The sequence below is a fragment of the Haemaphysalis longicornis genome, unplaced genomic scaffold (genome assembly GCF_048455015.1).
Source record: "Haemaphysalis longicornis isolate Haplotype H1 unplaced genomic scaffold, Haemaphysalis longicornis Haplotype H1 scaffold_41, whole genome shotgun sequence".
Taxonomy (NCBI): Eukaryota; Metazoa; Arthropoda; class Arachnida; order Ixodida; family Ixodidae; genus Haemaphysalis; species Haemaphysalis longicornis.
In genome coordinates this window covers 593,429-615,401 of record NW_027526365.1, presented here as the reverse complement: position 1 = coordinate 615,401, position 21,973 = coordinate 593,429, and the positions used below count along the sequence as shown (strand labels likewise).

Sequence of the window (21,973 nt, the reverse complement as noted above, 5' to 3'; positions counted from 1 at the left end):
TGGCGCTCTTTCATTTGAATGTCGAGTTTAAGGCACGCCCGTGGATTTCGGTGGCTGTCGCGTGCTCACAATGGCGTCTTTTTTAACACGAAAGCTTTAGCTGTTTTGAAATCGCCTTGGGAGGTACAAAAATTAGCAGTGGCTTAGCTCGGGCACACCAGGATATACGTAGCGTGAGGTCAGGTTCAGCTCGTTATTCTTAGGTTTTCTGGTTGTCTAGGATTAGCTGATTATCATACTTACTGCTTCTAAAACGATTTCCAATCCAACCCAATCCAACCCAGTCCAGTCCAGTCCAGTCCACTCCAGCCAAGTCACTGCTCCTCGGGCATGCGCAGCACGGCTCTCCAGGAACCACGCAAAACGGCTATTAAGCGGCTCCGGCGCATGGTCAGACTTGGATACTGCGCGACAGAGGCGCACAGCTGGGCACTCGCCGGCACCAATGCGTCTGTCGCGGCTTTGACGTCACTCCTCTGGAATGCTGAGACCGCCGAATGTGCAGACCCAATTCTTCACACACCCGTACACCAATTGGATTGGATTTCCAATCCAGTTCATTACAATCCGATCTAAGACAATTCAATACGGCCCTTGAAGCACGGCCCTTGAAGCACGGCCAATTCAGCACGGCCCTTGACGATCCACGCGAAACTGCTCAACCTCGACTAGTGTAGCTCACGCAACAAAAGAAGGTACAGCAAGAGTTGCTACGTGGAGGATTGGCGCCCGTGCTGGAAAAAAGGTACAGGAGCACCGGAGGGGGGTTTTGAGAAAGGTAAACGAACAAAAGGACGTTCCGCAAGCGCCAGTATAAATTTCGGCGCACGCCAGGGCTTGTATCCGACCGACTATAGATAACGGTTCCCCAAGCCTTAGTTGAACGTGCACAAGGCCGAGTAAGTACCCCTCGGTGAAAGTGGCTGGAGCACCTTGAAATGCCGGTCGTCGTAGCCACCTTAACGAGGTACAAGGTATGATGAAGCTGCAGCAGTGGCCCACAACATCGCCTTGAAATTTCAAGATGAAGTTCAACAGCAGGTAAACCGAAAGTCCAACACGTCCTTCTCCTTCAATTGTTCGCAAGGTCAAAGCAACCCTCGTAATTTTAAACTCATTCGGCCTACGAGGCCCCCGCTCTTATAAACTTAGGAATCCCCACACAGCAGCACGCGCCAGTAATAGGCGATTCGATAGCTCAAAAGAAAAAACGATACGACAACATTTACTGTGTGCTCCCAATTATATTGTTGTATTCATTCATATCTATCACATATCCAATACGTAGTAAGCAAGTGAGTAATCTTTAATCAGGTGACGTGATATTAGGTTTATTATTATATGATCATTTCACAACTGTAACGGTTGAAGCTCGCATTTCTCAAGCGACTCGGGTGCGGCTGGGGCATTTTTCCTCTGTTATATCTGGTAATGTTCTGTCTATTATCTGGCCTCCGTTTATCTCATATCGCCCTCAGGGCCACTTAATGGTCAAACCTGGGCAAACGAGTTTGCTTGAGAACTTGCTGAGGGGCTTAGGCCGCGAGGAGCATCTATAAAGTAACGGCACATTTTCTCTCTTCTGGGAAACAGATTGCGCCTGTTATCTCGGAAGCCATTCCAGCACAATTACAGCGTTATCGCGCATGAAATACGCGCTCCTTTGTGTACTGTGTGCACCAACAAATTTCCACGTACTGCATTACACGTGTTCAGTAGTAAGCATTTCTTCCTTACAACATGTGGAAATCCCTATGTGCATGTCTTAATTACACCTGAGATAACTTCTTTTCTTTCGGAAAGTCTGCCAGTTTGTGCTGGCTCAACTTGGGTTGCATCCTCTATTTAGGGCCTAGTGTGGTTTTAAGGGAAACCTGCTGTGGCTGCTGTCCAGAAACGCGCAAGCTTTCATTTCGTGCGTGAGAAGTAACAAAAGGTTCTGCAAAAAAGGTATGCTTTTTTGGTAATTACTGCACACGCCTACTTTTTGAAAACTCCATCGCCGTTCAGTGTTACCAAATGGCACATTTTGTTTAGAACGACAATATTTCCTGAAACATTTCCTGTTTTGCTGAGTGCGCTCTTCATCATTTTCGCCATCTATTGTAACGACAACTTGACACTTCACAACTGCTCAGTGCTAGCTGTTACTTCGTCTGTGGCAGCTGAGGGATAACTGAAACTGAGAGCAACGAGCACTCCTGCTGCATGAAACAGCCTAAACAAATTCATTACCCGCCTCGCGCACTTACCCTGAATAGCTGCGGCTTTTAGCAGAGCATTTGTTACAAGGTAATTCATTCTGCTTGCTGTTATGCTCTATCATAATGATAAACGTTATGGCGAACATGTTTAGTTGCTTTTCATTCTGTTAAGAAGACTGGTTGAAGCCAGAAAGACGAAACATTTTCTGAGCACACTTATGTACAAAGGAAATGAATGAATGAAATAATGTTTATTAATGAATGTTTATTTATTTCACAAGCAAGTTTATGGCCAGGACAAATAGGGAAAAATTTGCAATCATGCAACTTCACGGGCCCTACAAATCCCTTTACAGTTGGAGGCAGCAGCGTATACGCATAAACAATACAATAAAAAAAGAACAAGGAAAAAAAAAAGAGAGTATACACTTCTATACAAATGGAGGCGCAAAGATAACGTTGAAGGAAAAAAATGAGCTAGAGGGGGTAACACAGATAAATGAAGGAACAATGATAAATGAAGGAACAATGATAAAAAAACTGGCTGTGACTGAACGTAGGGAGCGAAAAGAGCAAACTAATTTGACAGAGAAGAAAACTTTCTGGGCGTATTAGCGGCTTTTGCACGGGTCTCTTAGTGGAAACTTGCCCAACTTCCAGAACTAATGAAAGTGTGATATTGTTAGGGAAGGTGCAGTAATAATTTGTTTTATGTCAAGTGATTGCTCACTCAGTTTAGAGCAATACGCCCACCGGATGGTTTATTTATTAGAACTTAACAAAATGCAAAGTTTCTTGCTGCAGTAGTAAGATAAAAGGCGCAATGCAGCCAGCATGATGGCTGCTCTTGAGTCTTCGAAATTACAGATAATGCCACCAGCAAGAATAGTACGGATATTTTTCAAGTCACTATGCGATGAAACCTGCCTTCTTTATAGCTGACTATGCTTCACGATTGGTTTTACGCCATGGGCTACGCATTTCCCTAGCCCATGGTTTTGTGCATGTAATAAAGCTTTGATAGTGACACCACAAAAAGGTGGTGAGAGATAAACCGCAATTCATGGCACCTCCAAATGTCTAGGTTCAAACAACGTGGTCTACATTTCTATTCGAAAACCTGGAAGCTGTACCAAGGGTCATCTATATAAGATCGAGCATTTTCTAATGTCGTCTAGCGCACAAATTATGAATTGTGGAATGGTTTCGCAGTCCCATCTTTATGTTTTCTTTTTTAAGCGAAAGACTTAGGTGCCTGAATTTTGAAACAAAAAAGAAGCTGCGCTGTTGTTTTCGTTGTTTTTGGTGTCGTCCATTGCGTAAAAACGCCGCGCTGTAAAGGAAACAAAAAACCTATTTGTGATCGTAAGAGAATTAAAGGGAAGGTGAAGCGGTTTTGGAATTAAAAGAAAAGTTGACTAGCAGCAAGTATACACTAAATAGTTCATGTGTACGAAATATTTTCGCAATACATGCAATAGAAGCGACGCAATTAGCAAATAAAAGTGGCCCGATGCCCCGCCTCCCTCTCGCCGCGCGATGCCGGAAGACCGAAGAGCACGGGCGAAAACCGGCTGAAAAACGTCATACCTGGACTTCCGGCCGGATCGGCCGCCTCGGCCATTCTCTTTTCGCCGTGTTTCCTTGTAAATGATACTTGTTGTTGTTGTGGTTGATAGCATTCATTTGTACAATTTTCGTGTTGAAAAAGTATGCACGAACGCCAAACGCGGCATACGTTATCATGGCGTATTCCTAAGCAGAATAATGCCACGCCGGGATGCTTGATAACACACGGAAGCGACAGCCGAGGTGGCTGTGCTTGATGACAGAGAATATACTACACTACGTTAAATCCTTTGTAAACCGCTCCAATGCGTTTTTTTTTATGCGACGGACGCGAATGTTCACATTAGATCGATTGATTGAAGGGTTTAACGCGCCGACGCTACGCAGGCGATGAGGCGCGCCGTAGTGGAGGGCTCCGGACTATTTTTGACCACCTGGGGATCTTTAACGTGCGCCGAAATCTCGTACACACGGGCGTTTTTGCTTTTCGCCTCCATCAGAAAAGCGGCCGCCGCGGCCGGGAATCGAACCCGCGACCTTGTGCTCAGCAGCGCAACGCCTTAGCCACTGAGCCACCGCGGCGGGTAGGGGGCCTAATTTTTTGCCCAAGATTCCGTGTGGCTGCATATTATAACCTGGCAAGCACTTGTTGTCACTGAACCTCAAGTGTGCTCCAGTGATAGTCGGTGATATATATAATGATGATACTAAAAAAATTAGGAGCGAAGAGTAAATATACGGCCTCTGTCCGACTAGCGCGGTAAATGCTTAAGTCTAGAAATGCTGGAACAGGCCAACGATTCATTATCACAAACGTTTGGGGATTGTTACCTAAAGTAACGTAACTACAACGTAACTGCCTTGTCCGACTGGTCTGTTGATTATAACGAGGTGGCCGTATTATTGTAGCAGAATGCGCAACGCACAAGCGAAAATCAAGCCCTACTACAGCCAATAATGCTGAGCAGGCATCAGTATGCTGCAGTGTTTTCAGAATAAATGCATGAGAAGCAGTAAGACGCCACTCATCGAAGTGCAGCTAGCAATCGCGGAGGCCGTAGAGCCGCTGCCGGAATGACGCGCGCGTGTGGGTCTGTGGACGGGGATGAGTAACGGGGCTGGGGTGGGCGACAACGAACAAAGGAAATGCGGAAGCAGAGTCTGCTTGTTTGTTTATGCATGTACCGGCAAGATGTGTCTCGCATATACGTTTACAGCGCATGAACGCTATTTTTTCGCGCAGTGCACGTACGTGCTTTTCGCTGGTAGATAAAACGCCCATTAATCTTCGGCATAAATGGTTTTGTGTATAATAAGACACAGTTAAGGCAGTACCTAATATTAACATAAGGTATAAAATCCCCCCATGCTGGTTGCCTAATTCAAAAATATTTTGATGGAACCCACTAGTTGACTTCACAGTCACTGCTTTGGGGTTCTCTGTCGCGTAAAGCAAATTTAAGCTCCAAGATAATTGAACCAACAGCACGGGAAATTATAAAACAAACTTCCAGTCATGTGCGAAAATTAAACTGCAAGCTAAATTGCCGCAAAGGCAACCGTGCGATCGTTCGCAATGCTTCCGACAACCCGCGCGGCCGAAGGGTGTCCTCCTTTGACGTCATGACGGGCGCAACCAATCAGGGGCGTCAAAAGACGAAAAGCGCGCGTCTTTCAAACGGGGCCGCGGTTTTTGCAAGATAAATGCCACTTGGACTCATGTACGATAAATTTCAATGTGATATTCGGAATCGGCGCGCAAGAAACTATATAACTGTTAGTCTAACTCAAATTTTTTGGAAAGTGCTTCAGCTTCCCTTTAAGGCCGCGTCCCGGGAATAGAGGCCGAGTTCGCTAGAACCGCGCTACCTGAGCACGTCATCAGCGGCTGAGGAGTACGTAACTCATTGCGCACGGCTCTGACGTCATATGTCATGGCAGGGCGATGACGTGGCGCCACGCGAATAGAACATATTCAAAAGTTTAACTGCGCGAAAGACGGATACAAGAAAAGACACAGACGAGCGCAGTCTCACAACTGAAGTTTTATTGAAAAAACAGAACATATATATGCGCAGTCACATGACGCTTCATATGACGTTGTGGGTAACCGATCAGCCAAGGCCACTCCAAGAACAACAAAAAACAAAAAAGGCACGTGTTCCAAATACACTGGTCACCCGGCTTAGGCTTATTTCATTTGCATGTTCCGCACAGATAGGCATACTCTTTATCACTAAGTACAACCTACGTATAACTCACGCATACGCTACCAAGTCTCCTAATATGAAAGGCCTCTATAATCTCCCTTTTCCGCGTGCTTTTTTCCCTCGCTAGTACAACAGTATCGGCAAACACAGGTTCACATGAATCGCAATCGCGGCAATCGCGGCAGTGCGTGGCTAAGGGCGTCTTTCCACCGAGGGACGACTCATGTTCACGGAACCTCTTGTTCACACAGTGTCCGCTCTGACATATGTACTTTTCCCACACATAAGAGGCAACATGTAGACAACCGCTACTTTACATGGTACGTAGTGCGACTCGTGCATTACAACGCACTTATAGCGATCGTCCGCAGTGTTACCCTCTATTTTTCTCCGGACCTGGCCGCCCATCTTGTACAGCTTATTCGGTGCCGTGAACACCGTCCTCACCCCGTATCGTGCGCCAACGTTTTTTAGACCATGCGACAGATTATGCACATACGGTATCAGAGCAAATTTTTTCTTTTCTTCACCAAGTTACTCGCGTGACCTCTGCAATCCAGATTTTACAAACGGAACCAGTTTTTGGCACGCGGCATCTATCACATATTTAGGATATCCGCTTAGGATACACGTGCCTTTTTTGTTTTTTGTTTTTCGTTGTTCTTGGAGTGGCCTTGGCTGATCGGTTACCCACAACGTCATCTGAAGCGTCATGTGACTGCGCATATATATGTTCTGTTTTTTCAATAAAACTTCAGTTGTGAGACTGCGCTCGTCTGTGTCCTTTCTTGTATCCGTCTTTCGCGCAGTTAAACTTTTGAATATGAACCCCTTCCAACTCACCCAGCTGTCTCTCATTCTAGCGAATAAAACAGTTGCGCGACAGGCACACCGAACTCTTTGTTTGAGAAATCTCTTCCTCCAAATAGCAGCAGTCGGTCACTCGGAGCAATTCCTGTCAAAAGAAAAAAACCAAAAACAAAGAAAGAGACGTAAGCCTGATCTAGAAGTAGAGAAGTAAAGTAATTGGTAAGTATCGCCAGAGGCAGGTATAGTGCTTCACTTTCAAAGCACACAAGCAGGCTTAAGAACCCGTGGAGTGGAATGACTATATTTATTGAGCCTAGACTTTTTTCTTAATTCGGCTTTTTTCACAACCCCTGATTACTGCCGCAAAATGTATATTCCAGAAGTCACGCTTTGGTTGTTCTCAAGAGGAGCTAATAAACAAACACGCCCGTTTCGTGCAACAGGGACACGGTCTAAATGAAATAATTATTTTCAGTTATACAGTTTTCTTGTGTAATGTCTAACCCTCATCCCCCAACCAGTTTTCATTCCGGTGAAGCCGGTTTACTACGCACCGCTCCTGGGCTTCTGCTCGCAACCACCGACCGCTCTATCAAAACTGCTATCCCCTCGCCCCCACCGATGCCTCTTTCGAAAGTTGCTTCATGATTTGACAAGGGCGGTAGTGCCGTGATGCGATGGCTCGGGAGAATCAACGGAAGTGCGAATGGGCGCAGAAAACCACCGTATACTGCCGCCGCCTTTGCCGCCTCAAATTTCACCTGGCCGAGTAGGTGCGAACTCCTCGCGGTTGAAAGGAAACTTCCCCATCTGGAACGCTGGCGTGAGACCACAATTCTTCTACTGCCTCAAAGGCCCTCCGAGCGACATTTGAGGTGGTGTATTTCACGTCTAAGTATGCTGGCAACACCAGTTGCCCGTTTATGCTTGTGGAGTAGCTGCGAAGCCCTCCCGGATGAACAGTTCCTTTCCCGCTTAGAACGCCGACGTGCGCCATTATTACTTATTAAGCTTAAAAGGTTTTCATAGCGACACTTTCAACGATTTCTTTCACTTCTAAGCACGCGCACATGCAGCTTGCCAGTGTCGTGGATGGATTGGGAGGGGGCGTCCTATAGATTTAATACCTTTGCTGGAGCCTGTTAGTTCTTTTGGTGGTGGTTTAAACGTGGGCGTCAAACCGCCCAGTGCACGCCGTGTGGTGTCCTCTCAGTGGTCCAGCCTATTGGGTCGGTGTGATACACGTACAATAAGACGCCTTCGACATGGGAGTGAAAAAGACAGATCTATGTTTGTCCGCGAGACTATAGCTGGGGTTCTTCTAAGTGCCATTCTGGTAATTGGGTAGGAAGTATGGTCACGCAAACGCGTATTGTTTTGTGCACTCCGAGGACTGTGTACAGCTTCGCAGGTCACCCTTCTTCACAGAGTGGAAGGGCACTAATTGTTTTCGCTTTTGCTGTATGTTGTAATTAGAAAGAACAAAAAACGTAGACGCCAACCAGAGAAATGAATACCAATTTCGCATCACACACGATAAATATTAGTGGCAGCCGAAAATGCAAAAATGCATAAAATTCTTAGCGAAAATATTTTAAAAAATGAGCGAAAAATTGTTTAGAACGCCCAGAGGAAATATTGTGGGCAGTAATCAGAAATACACAGATATCACGAAATATGAACTAACACAGCCGTATGAATATTTCCTTGAACTATTAGGTGCTGTAGCCCCATATCACGAAAAAATACCGTAAAAAGCACGGCACGTGTGGTCGGTGAGTCAATTCAAAAAAGAAGAATTTAAAAACCTCGCACCCAAAATGCAGGCCCTGGCCCTCACCAAAACGGTGTGATCAGTTGGGATACGCTGGAAGGATGTGCTCACTTGCGGGTTGTACGAACTTTCTCTGTTTACGTTCATGCTGGAAAATGGTAAGTTCACATAAATTTTGAAAAAATTGTGCAATGCCGGGAAATTCAATCCTTAATTGTCTTTAAATTTCATCCACATGAATAATGGCACACTAATAGCTGTGATGCAAAATGTAGGGGTTACGTGCAAGAGCCTTTCAAATGAACGCGTTTCAAGCTCATGATTCTGCGTTTCAGACGAGGAATCATTTCGAAACGACGGTAGCAAAATTTGACGCATCCCCAGCAAAGCAGTCCGGTATATGATGTTTCTTAGGCCAATAAAGCCAAAAAAGTTAGAGTTTCTATCTGGATCGTTTCCCATTCAACTAGGAGAAAATGTTTGGCAGAAATAAATGGTTCAAGCGAGCGAATGCAACAGCGGTAAGCACGAGCACTGAGCAATAAGCAAGAAGCTTCTATCAAAACCATAAACCTAAATGGGACTTGACGCTCATTGAATAAAGCAATACACTGTGCTGCTTCTATCTTAACATGTTTCGGAAGCCTTTTATGTGTGGCCCACATTCATGCGCAGAAGTCACGACGCACCATGAAGCCGAAGCAACTTCCAGTCTACCAGGTTATCGACGGTCTTAAGTACTCAAATGGATACACGGCAAAACACATGCGCCAGGCACTCTCCTACATGCCTAAATACGGTGACATCGTGATGGTCTCCTACGTCAAAGTGGGCAACAACTGGCTGGAGCAGATTATTCAGCTCATTTTTCACAGGTATGGACCGCCTTTTAAACAACACGCAGCGACACTATCTCGCCACTGTCTGCTGGTATTGAACGTGTTTCTCCGAAGCAATGATACATATTTCCAGTGACATGCGCACTTGACACTTGGTCTCTCCGCTCCAAGGTTCTTTCTTAAAATATAAAACTTCCACAAATGTTTGTTTGAAATAAGCGCATTACGTTTCCATCTTGGAAGGAGTAACGCATTGCGGACAGGCCAAAGTTCTCAGATACCTCCGCTGAGAGCACGTAACTAGCAATTTTAGGCTGAAAGAAGCTTTTTGAGCCCGGAAATAAATCACTTTTCGACGTATTTTGTCAAGTAATTTAACAATCGAAGGCTGTACACAGAAAACGGTGTATCGCAATTGAAGGCTGTTCAGAAAAATGTTGTATCGCAATTTACCCGCAGGAAAGGGCCATATTGACCACCGGTTATTTGAAAGCTACCAGCACGCACATATTACCTTTCATGAATCGAGCAATGAAGCTACCAAAATAAATCTCGTTCCGAAACACATCTCTCCGTTGTTTAAAGCATCCTAAAATTTGCAATCTCTTAATTGTCATTTACTCTAAAAAAACTCACCCGTGGAGCATTTTATTTGTTTTTGAATCTTGATAGTTTTAAAAATGTTTCCTAATGATGTGTTGGCAACATGTGCGCACTTGCTTGTAAAACTCCCAAATAAACTCTAATACCAGGACTTCGTGAACTGATTTATTACTTCGGATTGAATACTTTCTTTCGAACACAACAGTACATAGCAGTAATAAAATATGAAACAGTGCAGCAGAATAGGGCTATAAAGACCTGGAAAAACTGAGGGAAGAAGGGATGGAAGTCAGAAGCCTTTAAGGTAAATGAACGAAAAGTTTATGTCCATACAGAGAGAGGCGGCCGCTTTTCTAATTGAGGGGAAAAGCAAGAACGCCCTTGTGTTCGAGGTTTTGGCGAACGTTCAAGACCCCCAGGTGGACCAAATGAATCAGGAGCCCTCAACTACAGCGCGCCTCACTGCCTGTGAAGCGTCGGTGTGTTAAACCCCACAATCAATCATTCAATCAATCAATCAATCAATCAATCAATCAATCAATCAATCAATCAATCAATCAATCAATCAATCAATCAATCAATCAATCAATCGACCAATCAATCAGTTAATCAATACACAGAGCGAAATGAAAATTTTAGACGACCACTGAAAAGAAGTTTATGGTTGTATTTCTTGTATAAGAATTGTTTATTTTGTGAAACGTCTCAAAAGAGCCATCCTTGCTTGATTTTTTTTTTTTTCGGACTGTGCACGCCAATGAAAGCTGGTTCATTCAAGTCAAAAACGCCCGTGTGTACGAGATTTCGGCGCACGATAAAGATCCCCAGGTGGTCAAAATTAATCCGGAGCCCTCCACTACGGCGCGCCTCATCGCCCGCGTTGCGTCGGCGCGTTAAACCCCACAATCAATCAATCAAATCAATTCAAGTCAATAATCAGATTATCCTCTTTCGTAAATTTGCAACCAGGCATATGATTTTTCCGAAAGCTTAGCTACCATACAAACATGCTGAGAGGATTTTCACGCTATGAAAGAATGGAGGTAAATTATTTCCATGAATTACCATGAGCGTGATAAAGACTTTTGTCAAATAATTCTTATCTTGCTTCAAGAGTACTCTATAAGCTGGTGAGCAATGAAGAATATTGGTGCTTTCGTCATTGCGCATCGATTTAAGTAATTGACTCAGAAATATTGTGATGATGCGAGTGCTGTTTGCTCGTTTACTTCAAAAGCGGAATGCGTGTAAAGTAGCGAAAACATGGTTCTGTGGCATTGATGTCTTCCACATACCAAATGTTCCTACCAAAAAGTACAGTACACAGTTTGCCCTCTACTAATGCTTTTCTGAAGCAATTGTGTATAAATGACGTAGTACTAGCCTTGGTTTTTGGTATCACGGAGCACTTCGTCTATATATAAACCAAGAACGAACTACACCCTAAAGAATTCCTTGTGGGAAACCACAAGTGTCGCAGCAAACAGCTGGAAACTCGTCAATTACGTACAACGACCCGGCTTCGTGATTTTATATGCGTAAATTATGTATTGTACTTTAGGCGAATGTGTATGCATAATGTTCTGGTTATTGATCTGCAGGGGTGAAAGTGCCTCCGGCACTGTTGAGTGTCACCAGCGGACACCCTACCCCGAGCTTGTAGGAACAGAATACTTGGAGAATATGCCGCCACCACGATTCATGAAGAATCACTTCGATTACTCCAGGCAGCCGATCAACCCAAAAGCCAGGTATACGAATGGCACATCTCCGGAAGATGAGCTGCACACAATATTAGTAACGATCGATCTATCCGAGTAAACCATATTGCTGTTTCGTAATTTTCAAAGTTTCCCGATTTCCCGCCTGTTTGTCTCAATTGAGCAGCTCAGTATTATTGGAGCCTATCTCTGTAAAAAGAATTAATTTTATGTTTCAAAACATTTCTGATTTTACGCACAGATAGTCAATGTAATGCAGGCAAGCGTTTACAAGAATGCTGCGGTGCTCAAACCCTCAACTGTGTCTGGGCGTTTTTGTCGCTGAGCACTGTGAGTTAAGAGTCTTAGAGCCGCAGTACTTCAAGCAAAACATAAACTTAGCACGCAACGCCCAGTTTAAACTTCAGCTTGAGGACGGCGGTACACATAATTGTGCGCTGCTGGTTACCTTTCGAATTAGCGTAATTGTTAACAATGGATGTGTTCTGAGAACGGGCTTAAGTGTCACTCCACAGGAGCGTCCTGCCAGTAGATCGTATGACTACGACATCACAGTTTATTGTGACGTCGAAAACCACCTAACTTATAAAATGTATTTTTCTTTGATGAACCTCACTAGCCGAAGGTCATTGGAGGGCACATCGGTTTTTTATAGAAAATATATGTTTTTGATCAATTGTTTTGTGCTGGCGATAACGAACGTGCTGTAGCCTGAAAACGTTTGTGGTGCGCGTTTTTTTTTCGAATGACATAAGCGGTGGTTTTATTTTACTCGCACCTAGCTGAGAAATTCTCATCGTGGTTAAGTGCCTCACGAGTCACAATAGCCTGATTTTTTTCTATACGCGAAATGGGGACACTTTCTACTGCAGATGAGGCAAATGCCTCTGAGACCAGAGGTTTTTTATACGTGTCATCGTCTACGTGAAGAGACTACCTCGTCTCCGATAAAAATCACAGAACAAAATGTAGGAGTCGTAAACACAGAGTAGGTAATGTTCTCTACTATCCAGGCCGAACCAAGCCTCAAAATTGTGGGGATCTTTTAGAGACAAGGGGAAGGTATGCAGACAGCCTTCCGTTATCGGTACGCTGTGGGTGCAGGTAATTGTCAGGCTACCGACGCGGCTGCAGAGTCTCCAGAAAACGGTCATATACGCCATTTCAGGCACGTTGATACATGTTAACTGATACAATAGGATAATAGAAGAAGGAAATCTCAAAACAGGCAACACCTGCGATTCTCGGTTTCTGCAAAAAATTATTGTCTGCATCTTATGCTTTGATTGGAATAGATGCCCAAGCGCCAAAGCAAGCTAAACGCAACCGCGCAGAGAAGTGGCAAAAAATTTTATCTAGGTTACAAAAACGTATCTCGCCACATACCAGCGTCCGGAGCGCTAATGCGCCGTCGGGTGTTGCTTCTCTCCCGTAGCTTGTGGCTACTATGTTGGCCTAGCCGCTGCAACGCAGGGTTTATCGCTTGTGTTCTCGTGGGGAAGTAGGGTGCGGCACGTTCCTCACTGCAACCTCTGCAGCTCGCGGATTTTGCTCCGCAGTCGGCCTCACAATGTTGCGCTGTCGAGGGCTTGGTGGGTGAATGTTGTTCGCTGGAGTAAGCCGCTTAACACGCCTTGGTGCATTGGGATAGTCCTTTTCAGCGAAGTTGTACGTCTACGCACATTTTTTATCGCCTCGTGACGACGTAGACGCGAATGACGCCAGGCGTCTTGGGCCAGTTACATCATGTTGTGAACCTCCGGCAAAGCACCGCTTAACCTAACCACAAAACGCGTCGTCGGCCCGCAAGCAGCTTCTGAATTACGCCGGTACCTTCACACAATGAAACACGCAGTTATAAGCATTAAAAGTGGATTCTCTGGGATAATTTTGCGCAAGCGTAAAAAAGGAACGGAATATTGACTAGGGAAACGGACGAAAAGCAGAAGAAAAAATATTGAAAAAGAAGCATTGATTAGACACCTATGGCTAGAACATTCAAGCGCTATTTGAACCCATTGACTATATCTCTGTGCCGTGAAAAAGAAATGACCAATAATAACATTTATCTACCCTTTGTGGAGAAAAAACTAGATGTTTAGAGGTTTGCTCCGTGAGAGTCTAGTTCAGTGCTGAAGGAATGATAACGCGCTTCTTAGGTGGCAGGACTCAATAACTTCTTTGTACCACTTATCCACAATGACTACTAAATTAAGGGGTATGGTGGAGTTCACGTAATCAGCAAATCCTTTTGACTAACCTAAATGATGTAATGTTATTTGTCTCATTCCAATCGCAAGATTAATTACAATTTGGCGATAGGGATTATCCACAGTCAATTTGTTTTACGAATCACTAGAACTGGTTAACATTTTTTTGCTTTTTTTAATTCCTTGAGCCTTATTCTACTTGTCCTTTTTACCTTTCTACGTCTTTATCGCGCTTGTCAAGTTGCGATAGTTTTCAGAAGAATGAAATATCCGCAATGTGGATATTTGACGTTGGTAGCTACTACGCTCGGATATTTTGCGAACTCTTTCGGCTGGCTCTTGTACTTAAAGGCACACTGAAGGCAAATCGCAAGTTGGGATCAGACGAAATTTCAACTGCCTGAAATCCCTGTAAACGCATTTCATTCGTGGCGCCATTTTATGATGTTTCGCGTGACGTAAACGGTGGCCGGAAGGGAGTGAGGAAGGGTATGTGTGCTGAAGCAGGAAAACTAAGACCTACCGAGCGAACCATCGCGGAAGCAGGAGCCCCTGGTCACGCACTCGACCCATACGAAAAAACTCGCACGCTTACACTTCCGTTACCTGTTACTCTGTGTGCGTCAACCTTGGTGCCGCACGGGACGTGAAATAGCGTTTAAACAACGTGAATGTACAGCGCGGCCTCTTACTTTACCTACATCGTAATCGCAGCGCGAACGGCGGCACGAGAGCCCTTTTGATTTGCATTTTATTATGGATAGTCAGGTTTAGTAAGTAAGCTTCGATGCAATCGGCTTAGCAGTGCGGCGCCATATGTTAGTGTTATGTGCTTGTACCAGCGTGCGACACTAAATTTGTTCGGCCCGCTACGCCGGCACCGCGGCGGGAGTTTTAGTTGAACGTTTTGTTAGAATTCCGCCGCGATATGGCAATGCTTATTGCGGCGTCTGTTGAATGTTTTGCGAAGCGAGTTGCCAATTTGCCCATCTTCAAAAAGTGCACTAGAGCTTTTACGAGAGCCCAAACATCTACCAACAAACGGCTTGGCGCCAGTATATAAGAAAAAAACCGCATAACATGGTACAAATATCATTTCGCCTACGCACGCACTGTGCTGCTGTGCAAGCACAGCAGCACAATGCCTGTAATCAACAGACCCGGTCTGACGCACGCATTCTATTGAACTTCCAAGAAAACCAAGAAATTATTTCCAACAAATACATCGGCGCGGCATTCGATTTGACTTTGAAGCGAAAAATTAACAGGCGATCGATTGCCTCTCGTTCGTCGTAATGGTAGCACTCGCTTATTGTGATGTACTGTTGCGAACAAGTAATTTCAGTGCCGCGCAAGCCAAGAAGATTTTAATAAAGATCGGGCACACTCCACATACCCGGTGTGGGTTGAATCCTCGCTAGTGATAATTCCAACATAGTAAGCACAGTCCAAACGCGGGAGCTCGCTTTCGCATTTCATCGAGAAGCGAACGCGACCACAATACAAACACAGTTTCTACCGCTGGCCTGGATGCGAAACTTCGTTCGGGCAGACAATCTACGTGAGGGAGCAAAACACCTGTTTTATCAGACGTGAATTGCTGTCCACAGAAGAACGGAAGAGTGGTAGCCCGAAGCGCTACTTGCCGCCATGATGTAAACAAGGAGATAACAAACATGTGACTACGCCGAACCTGCAATGATCATCCCAGCCGCCACCTGCGCCCCAGCTTGGGAGCCTTTCGGATGTCGGCACGACTTAAAATATACCTGTACGTTTATGATTGTTTGTGAAGTATGAAAGTTGACGTGCAATGGCAGATTTTATGTGTCTTTCTGGCAGCTGGTGTGCGGGGTTGTCATTCTGTTGTTCGTCGCGTGACTCTTAGCCCATACGCGCAGTTGCCGTTGACGCCATCTCGGGTGGGCGACTGATAGCTTCACTTCTCGATTAATAACGCGATATTTTCAGCGCACTGCCCCGGCGACGTGTATATTAGTTTTCTGGTGATGGAAATCTATCTATTTAGACATACTTGAGCTTTCACTAATATAACGCTAATATAAATTTAAAGTGCAATGCTGTACAGGGTTAAAAGATATAACCTAAGACAGTTTTGCAGCCCGTTATTTATGAACGATGAGTTGAAAATGCAGCCATTTTTTTACAATTGTCCCTGATAATGAAGCAAAGTTCTGAGACATTGTAAAACGGTCATCGATGTCGCTTAGCCTAATTACGAGCTCATTCTGTCTTTCAGGTACGTGTACCTTGCTCGTAATCCTCTGGACGTCTGCGTCTCCTTTTTCCATTACACACGATCAATTGATGCTTACAAGTTTCAAGATGGAAACTTTGAAGATTTCTTCGAGCTGTTTGTGTCAGGCGAAACAGACTGGGGTGACTACCTGGACCACTTGGCTTCCTGGTACACGCATCGCAACGACGACAACGTGATTTTTATCACCTACGAGCAGCTTAAGCGAGACTTTCGCACCACTGTACTGAAAGTAGCGCGCTTCCTCGGTGAAAAGTATGAGGAAATGCTGCTTTATGACAACCAGGTTTACAACAAGGTAAAAAAATGCGTTTGTGTTTATCACTTCCTATAAAAAAGCAGATGTGAGATCCAGAAGGGCCGGTCAGCGTAGCCCCGGTATTGCGCTTTGTGGGCAGTAACATAGCAGAAGCCTAAACTAGCTGAATAGAGCGCTCAAAGGGATAAAACAAGCAAAAATACTGAGTTGACAGAATTACAGACCTGTTCTATTAGCCATTGCTTAAGGCGTGCTAATCTAAAATCTCTCAGAATCGTCTCGGCGTGCATTAGGCCCTCGAATTTGCCAAATGCATGAAAAAATGCGAACCTTTTGAGCAATTTATAAGAATGGAGATGTCAAGAAGGATAAAAATTACAGGTCCATTGGGATCTTTCCTGACCAAACTGTAATATGTACCGAAAAAGCGACACGTTATATTTTCATCAGGGAAAAAATAAGTAGGCTTTCAAAAAGGTCAATCAGCAATCGAAGTCAGCAGAAAAGGTCACCCGTAATCGAAAAGGTCAATTGAAATCAGCAATAAATCAGATTCATGCAATCAAACAAGAAATTGAAAAAAGTTCGGAGTACAATGAATCTCTTGTGTTTCGTTTATAGATTATGAAAAGGCGTTTGATCCAACGGCTACCGTACTGGGGGTGGAAGTGCTGAGAAATAATGGAATGCAAGGTGGCTACATAGCAATATTCGAGAATATATACGGAAAGGGCGCAGGTGAAATAGCTATTGACGCGAAGATTTTCATATCAGAAAAGGACGCGTACATGGAGCCACATTATCTCCGAAATTGTTCACTGCGTGCCCCGAAGATGTGTCCCGAAACCTTAACTGGAAGATATCATGTTTACGGGTCAAGAGAAAATTATGAGCCATTTTAAATTTGCAGATGAAATTGTGTTGTTTGTCCGGTCGTGCAGGGACTTAAAAATAATGCTCTAATGCTCTATCCATATAATTTCTTATTGCTTAGTGTTTATTGCTTATTGCCTATCCGTGCCTAACGGGACATAAAGTTCCAGTTTGAAAACTTTTCCGAAGAAGAGGTCAATACGCCCGAACAATTTTTTGCGGGTGAACACTGACCAGAAATCATGGAAGGAACTGAATGGAATACTCTTTAAAGCTTTTTAATAGCGGAGCTGTTTTAGCTTGAGCTGGGCCGGTGCGGATCGCTGAGAGAAATGTACCGTCGGCGAAGTGGACACGGAAAAGATACTAGGGCAAGAAATGTGGCGGCAAGTTGCGAGGAGGCTAGGAGCCGACGAGCAGGTGTTGGAAGCGGGCGTGTGGTTAGGGAGCTCCGAGGAATTGACCATTGACATTTACGTCGTGAAAACCAACCTCAGCACTGGATCATCCCAAAGGCCAGAGGGGTGCGGGGTCAGCAGCGGCGAGATCAATAATATGGGTGTAGGCCCGTTTGTCACATGGCGTTTCGTCATAGGCCGGTTCGTAATAGGCCGTTTCGTCACATAGGACCATTCGTCATAGGCCAGTTTGTCACAGGAACGCAAAAACGAAATTCGTGGCTTTTTTAGACGTGCATGACTATAACTACTTTCCACACGTTTTTGCAGTACCGGTCCTCTTAGTGGCCGCCACGGCGATCCTTAGCGGCACGCCACAAAAAAATGTTTGGCTTTCGGGGTACCAGTGCACGAATTATCCTGGTCCTGCAGTCCATACCGCTCCCACCCGCCCCCCTTGCCTTTCGATGAATGTCACGGTAGCAGGCGCACGCTCGCGTGACTAATTTGCAGTGGCCGTAGCACTCTTTTTCTTCACTTTTTTTCATTTTCGTTGCTCCCTCACTGGTAGACAAGTGCTCAAAGCGTGGTCATTTTTGCCTCTTTGAAAGCCTTTATTTGTGTGCACATAAGAACTCACTCGAACTGTCCGAAAGGAGGATATAAAAACGTGCAGCCCCATAGGAGGCATATCCGCTCCCCACGCAGCTAGCTGAGGGGGCGACCTTTTGTTTATTTTGCCCGAGAGCTACTGCCACGAATGGTGGAGCGGCGCCCCGCGCATGCGCAGATGGCTACTGGAGAAAGGTCGATCGGAAAATTAGTTGCACCACTTATATTAAACCACTAATAAGTGACGCGAAATCGCCCATGTGAAATTTCCCAGACCGCGAAGGTCGGTGCGACCACTTTTTCTATTACGTGACCATTTAGAGAGAGAGAGAGAGAGAAACACTTTATTGGGGCCAACAAGTAGGCGTGGGATATGGGCCGCGCAGGGCCGATCCCCGCCCACGGAGCAAGAAGGTGCGGCTCGAGCTCGGCGTGTGTCTCCTGTATGAAAATTACGTCGGGGGGTCTCTGCTTGCTTTGTATCAATTGCGTTAGTGCCGCTTTCCTATAGTTGTAGCCATTAGCGTTCCACTGCCATATTAACAGGTTGGGTCTCGATTTGGTTCGTCCCTGTCTCACTTTTCTGTCTTGGGTTGTTAAACTCGTATCTATAATCTTCTCCGAACACGTCACCCTACTTGCCCCCTCTGGCTTGCATTCTTTGTTGAGCTTTGCTAGATGTACGGCCCAAGGTACAAAAAAACTAACTAAACCTGTGCCTCGCTCCTCTTTCGAGTCGAAAAAAAACAACACGTGGACATTCATTTTGTGCCCCTGTGACGAACTTTCCTAAGTGAGAAACTGTCCTATGACGAATGATCCTATGTAACCACACGGCCTATTACGAACCGGCCTATGACGAAACGCCATGTGACGAACGGGCCGTATCCCCAATATTATGTGCAGCCATTTGGAAAAAAAAAACATTTCCCGTGGTCGAAATCGAACCACGGCCACTCGCGTATAAAATCGGCGTTTACCCGACTGCGTTATCATTGCATTCGGGGCTCTGAGTATTTTATTTGGATTCGTAGAGCGGGCATTAACTTGGACTGTGGCTGAGGTGAAGAGGCCTTTCGCTTCAGACTTCGGCAGTTTAGGTTTGGGACTTGAGGAGGATGGATTGTGGACTCTAATGTAATGCGATTTGCCTGGACACAGCGTGTCTTTTTAATCATCTTTGTGTTATGAAAAGGGCAGACCTAAGAAAAAGAAATTTGAAGCTGGTGAAGACCACAAGCTCCTCTGTTTCCTCACTATTCGCATCTCAATTGCCAGGACGGCCGCATTTTATATGCAGTTTCATATCAAACTATAATGCAAGGTGTACCCTCTGTCCATTGCGCAATTTTAAAAATAGACGAAACCGTGGATATCGGGAGACTTTTACAAACTATTTAGGAACCGAAATAAGGTATTTCAGATAAGTGTATTTAGTGTAGATGAAAATGTCTTTCAGATGTTTAGAAAGGTACAAAATCGACTGTAGATTGAGCCATAAAAAAGGAGAACTTGAACACTTTGTGAATAAATTTTAAAATACTCTTGAAAACCCGTGTTTTAAATGGAAAGCGAGAAACAAACTAATAAACAATCGTGCAACGAAGGAAACGAAAATAACAACTGTTCCTCTACAACTGCAACGTGCGGAGATAGCACGGTTCTTCCTCATCGTCCGATAGTATGGAGAACCGTTACAAACACCAACGGTAACACATGTGTTCATTTGCTCCTTACAACGGCGGCCATTTCCTACCCCGGAAAGGATGACGGGTTTTCGTAGACTAGGGCATTTGAAGCTATAATAAAGATCAATTTTGAAGCACCGTTGAAATTTTGGAAAAACGGATAATTTGCTTGGAAGCTCCAGAGTAATCACGAGAAAGTTGACTTTGCCGCACAGCGTATTTTGTCAACTTCCGTCTACAGCCGCAGTACACGATTGAGCAATTGATTTATTTTGATATACTGTTTTGCTCTAAAAGGCTAGAATGTTTCTTTCGCAAAATGTTTATAGAGTTGCAGGCGCGTCCATACATCAAACGTAGTATTTCGCTGAATGTGCAAGCTTATAATTTCTGACAACTAACTGTACGGTGTGTCCCGAACAACACCATATCTGGGGAATGTGCATCTTAACGAAAACTTCCTCTACCTTACAGTTATAATCGGTTTTACAATTTTTTATCCCGGCACACCGGGGGAGCGTCAGCTGCGATCGCTACTATTTATGCATATATCTGGCCACAGAGCTTTCTTAAGTTTGATATTAAGGATCGTTATCGCCTTGATGCCTAACAGGTGTCTGGCAAGGTCACTTTGGGCAACCATATATGTGTTCTTTCTCTTACCTACCACCCAACCACACAGCTAACCTGTATGACAGATCTGTGGCTCTTCCCTTATAGCAAAACTGAGTTTGCGTTCATAAAAAAAAACGCAGAAAATCCTGGTACCTTTTCTGGTCTCTATTAGGGGCAAAGTTCCTAAGGGGCTGGAACTGTGGCGTCTCCTGTCGTCGTCGTCATGGTTATCGCCGTCGTAATCGTCGGCTCGTGTAGTAATGGTACTACAACACCAGGAAACTCATTCACGCCTCGCGCTAGAACGTAAGTCGTGCTAAAATACACCGGGACACTCATATACGCCTCGCCTTGGAGCTCTCCGTAACACGCATAAAAGAAAACCGAGTCACTCATTTAAGCCTCACGCTAGGGGGCTTCATGCTTCGAAGAAAAGATAATTTTACAGCAAAGCTGTATACCTGTATCCCCCAATGGTTTCATCTCCGTTGGCAAAAACGCCAAGGCGCCAAGAATACACTTATACACTTCATTATTCGCCCTTACCGGGTTTCACGTTAGTGAAGATGGCCCGGGATTTTTTTCCTGAGCCGTCAGTTCAAGGTAACATACTCCTCATTTTCTTTTGCTCAAATGGTGGAAAAGAGCAGCATACCATTTATGAAAAAGCTTCTGGAAGTCAACGAGGACACCGTTCGTGAGATGGCTACGAGTCCATCAAAAGCGATGCGGGACGGCATAAATGCGCTGGTGCGCAACGAATAGGGCAAAGTGCGCCCGGTGACGCTCGTGCGAAAGGGAATCATCGGCGACTGGAAGACGCTCTTCTCCGCTGAGCACCTGACGCGCATGAAGAACCGACTGGTCGAAAAAGGCGTGGCTCACATTGTGGCCGACGTGTGGCGACACGAGGACTTGGGCGGTGTTGTGTAAAATTGCCCTATAGCTTCCGAAGGTGCTTTTGAAACATTGCGTACTCTTTGTTTGAAAATTTTGCAAGACAACTCTAGGCTTAAGAGCTTCAACTGTAGTAAAATGTCTCGGTATGTACTGAGCTCTCAAACATAATTCTGGATGAAGTGCTTTGTGGAACCAATGTATACGGCCGGATTTATAAAAAGTGACCGTAAAGTGATAGGCGACTCGGCTTGTCGACTTTGCTTTTGGTTGATTGTCTTTTTTAGTTATTGTCGATGCCACTACACCTGCTTCCGCTACATCTGATCTTAATAAGTCTACCTGTTCACTTATCAAGGTGGTCGCCAGCTATTCGAAAGCGGTAGACGCTATTGCTCTCCCTGCCGTCGTTT

The 21,973-nt window shown here is 44.9% G+C and overlaps 1 protein-coding gene across 1 annotated transcript; it reads left to right on the top strand.

Moving 5' to 3' along the window:
• The first annotated feature begins 1,827 nt into the window (after window positions 1-1,827).
• Window positions 1,828-21,612, top strand: LOC144137576 (sulfotransferase ssu-1-like). The gene is made up of 5 exons (XM_077669499.1): window positions 1,828-1,950; window positions 9,243-9,442; window positions 11,611-11,760; window positions 16,201-16,516; window positions 21,429-21,612. The coding sequence occupies exons 2-5, from the start codon at window positions 9,258-9,260 to the stop codon at window positions 21,594-21,596; spliced, it is 819 nt and encodes a 272-aa protein (XP_077525625.1). The 5' UTR covers window positions 1,828-1,950; window positions 9,243-9,257; the 3' UTR covers window positions 21,597-21,612.
• Window positions 21,613-21,973: the final 361 nt, after the last annotated feature.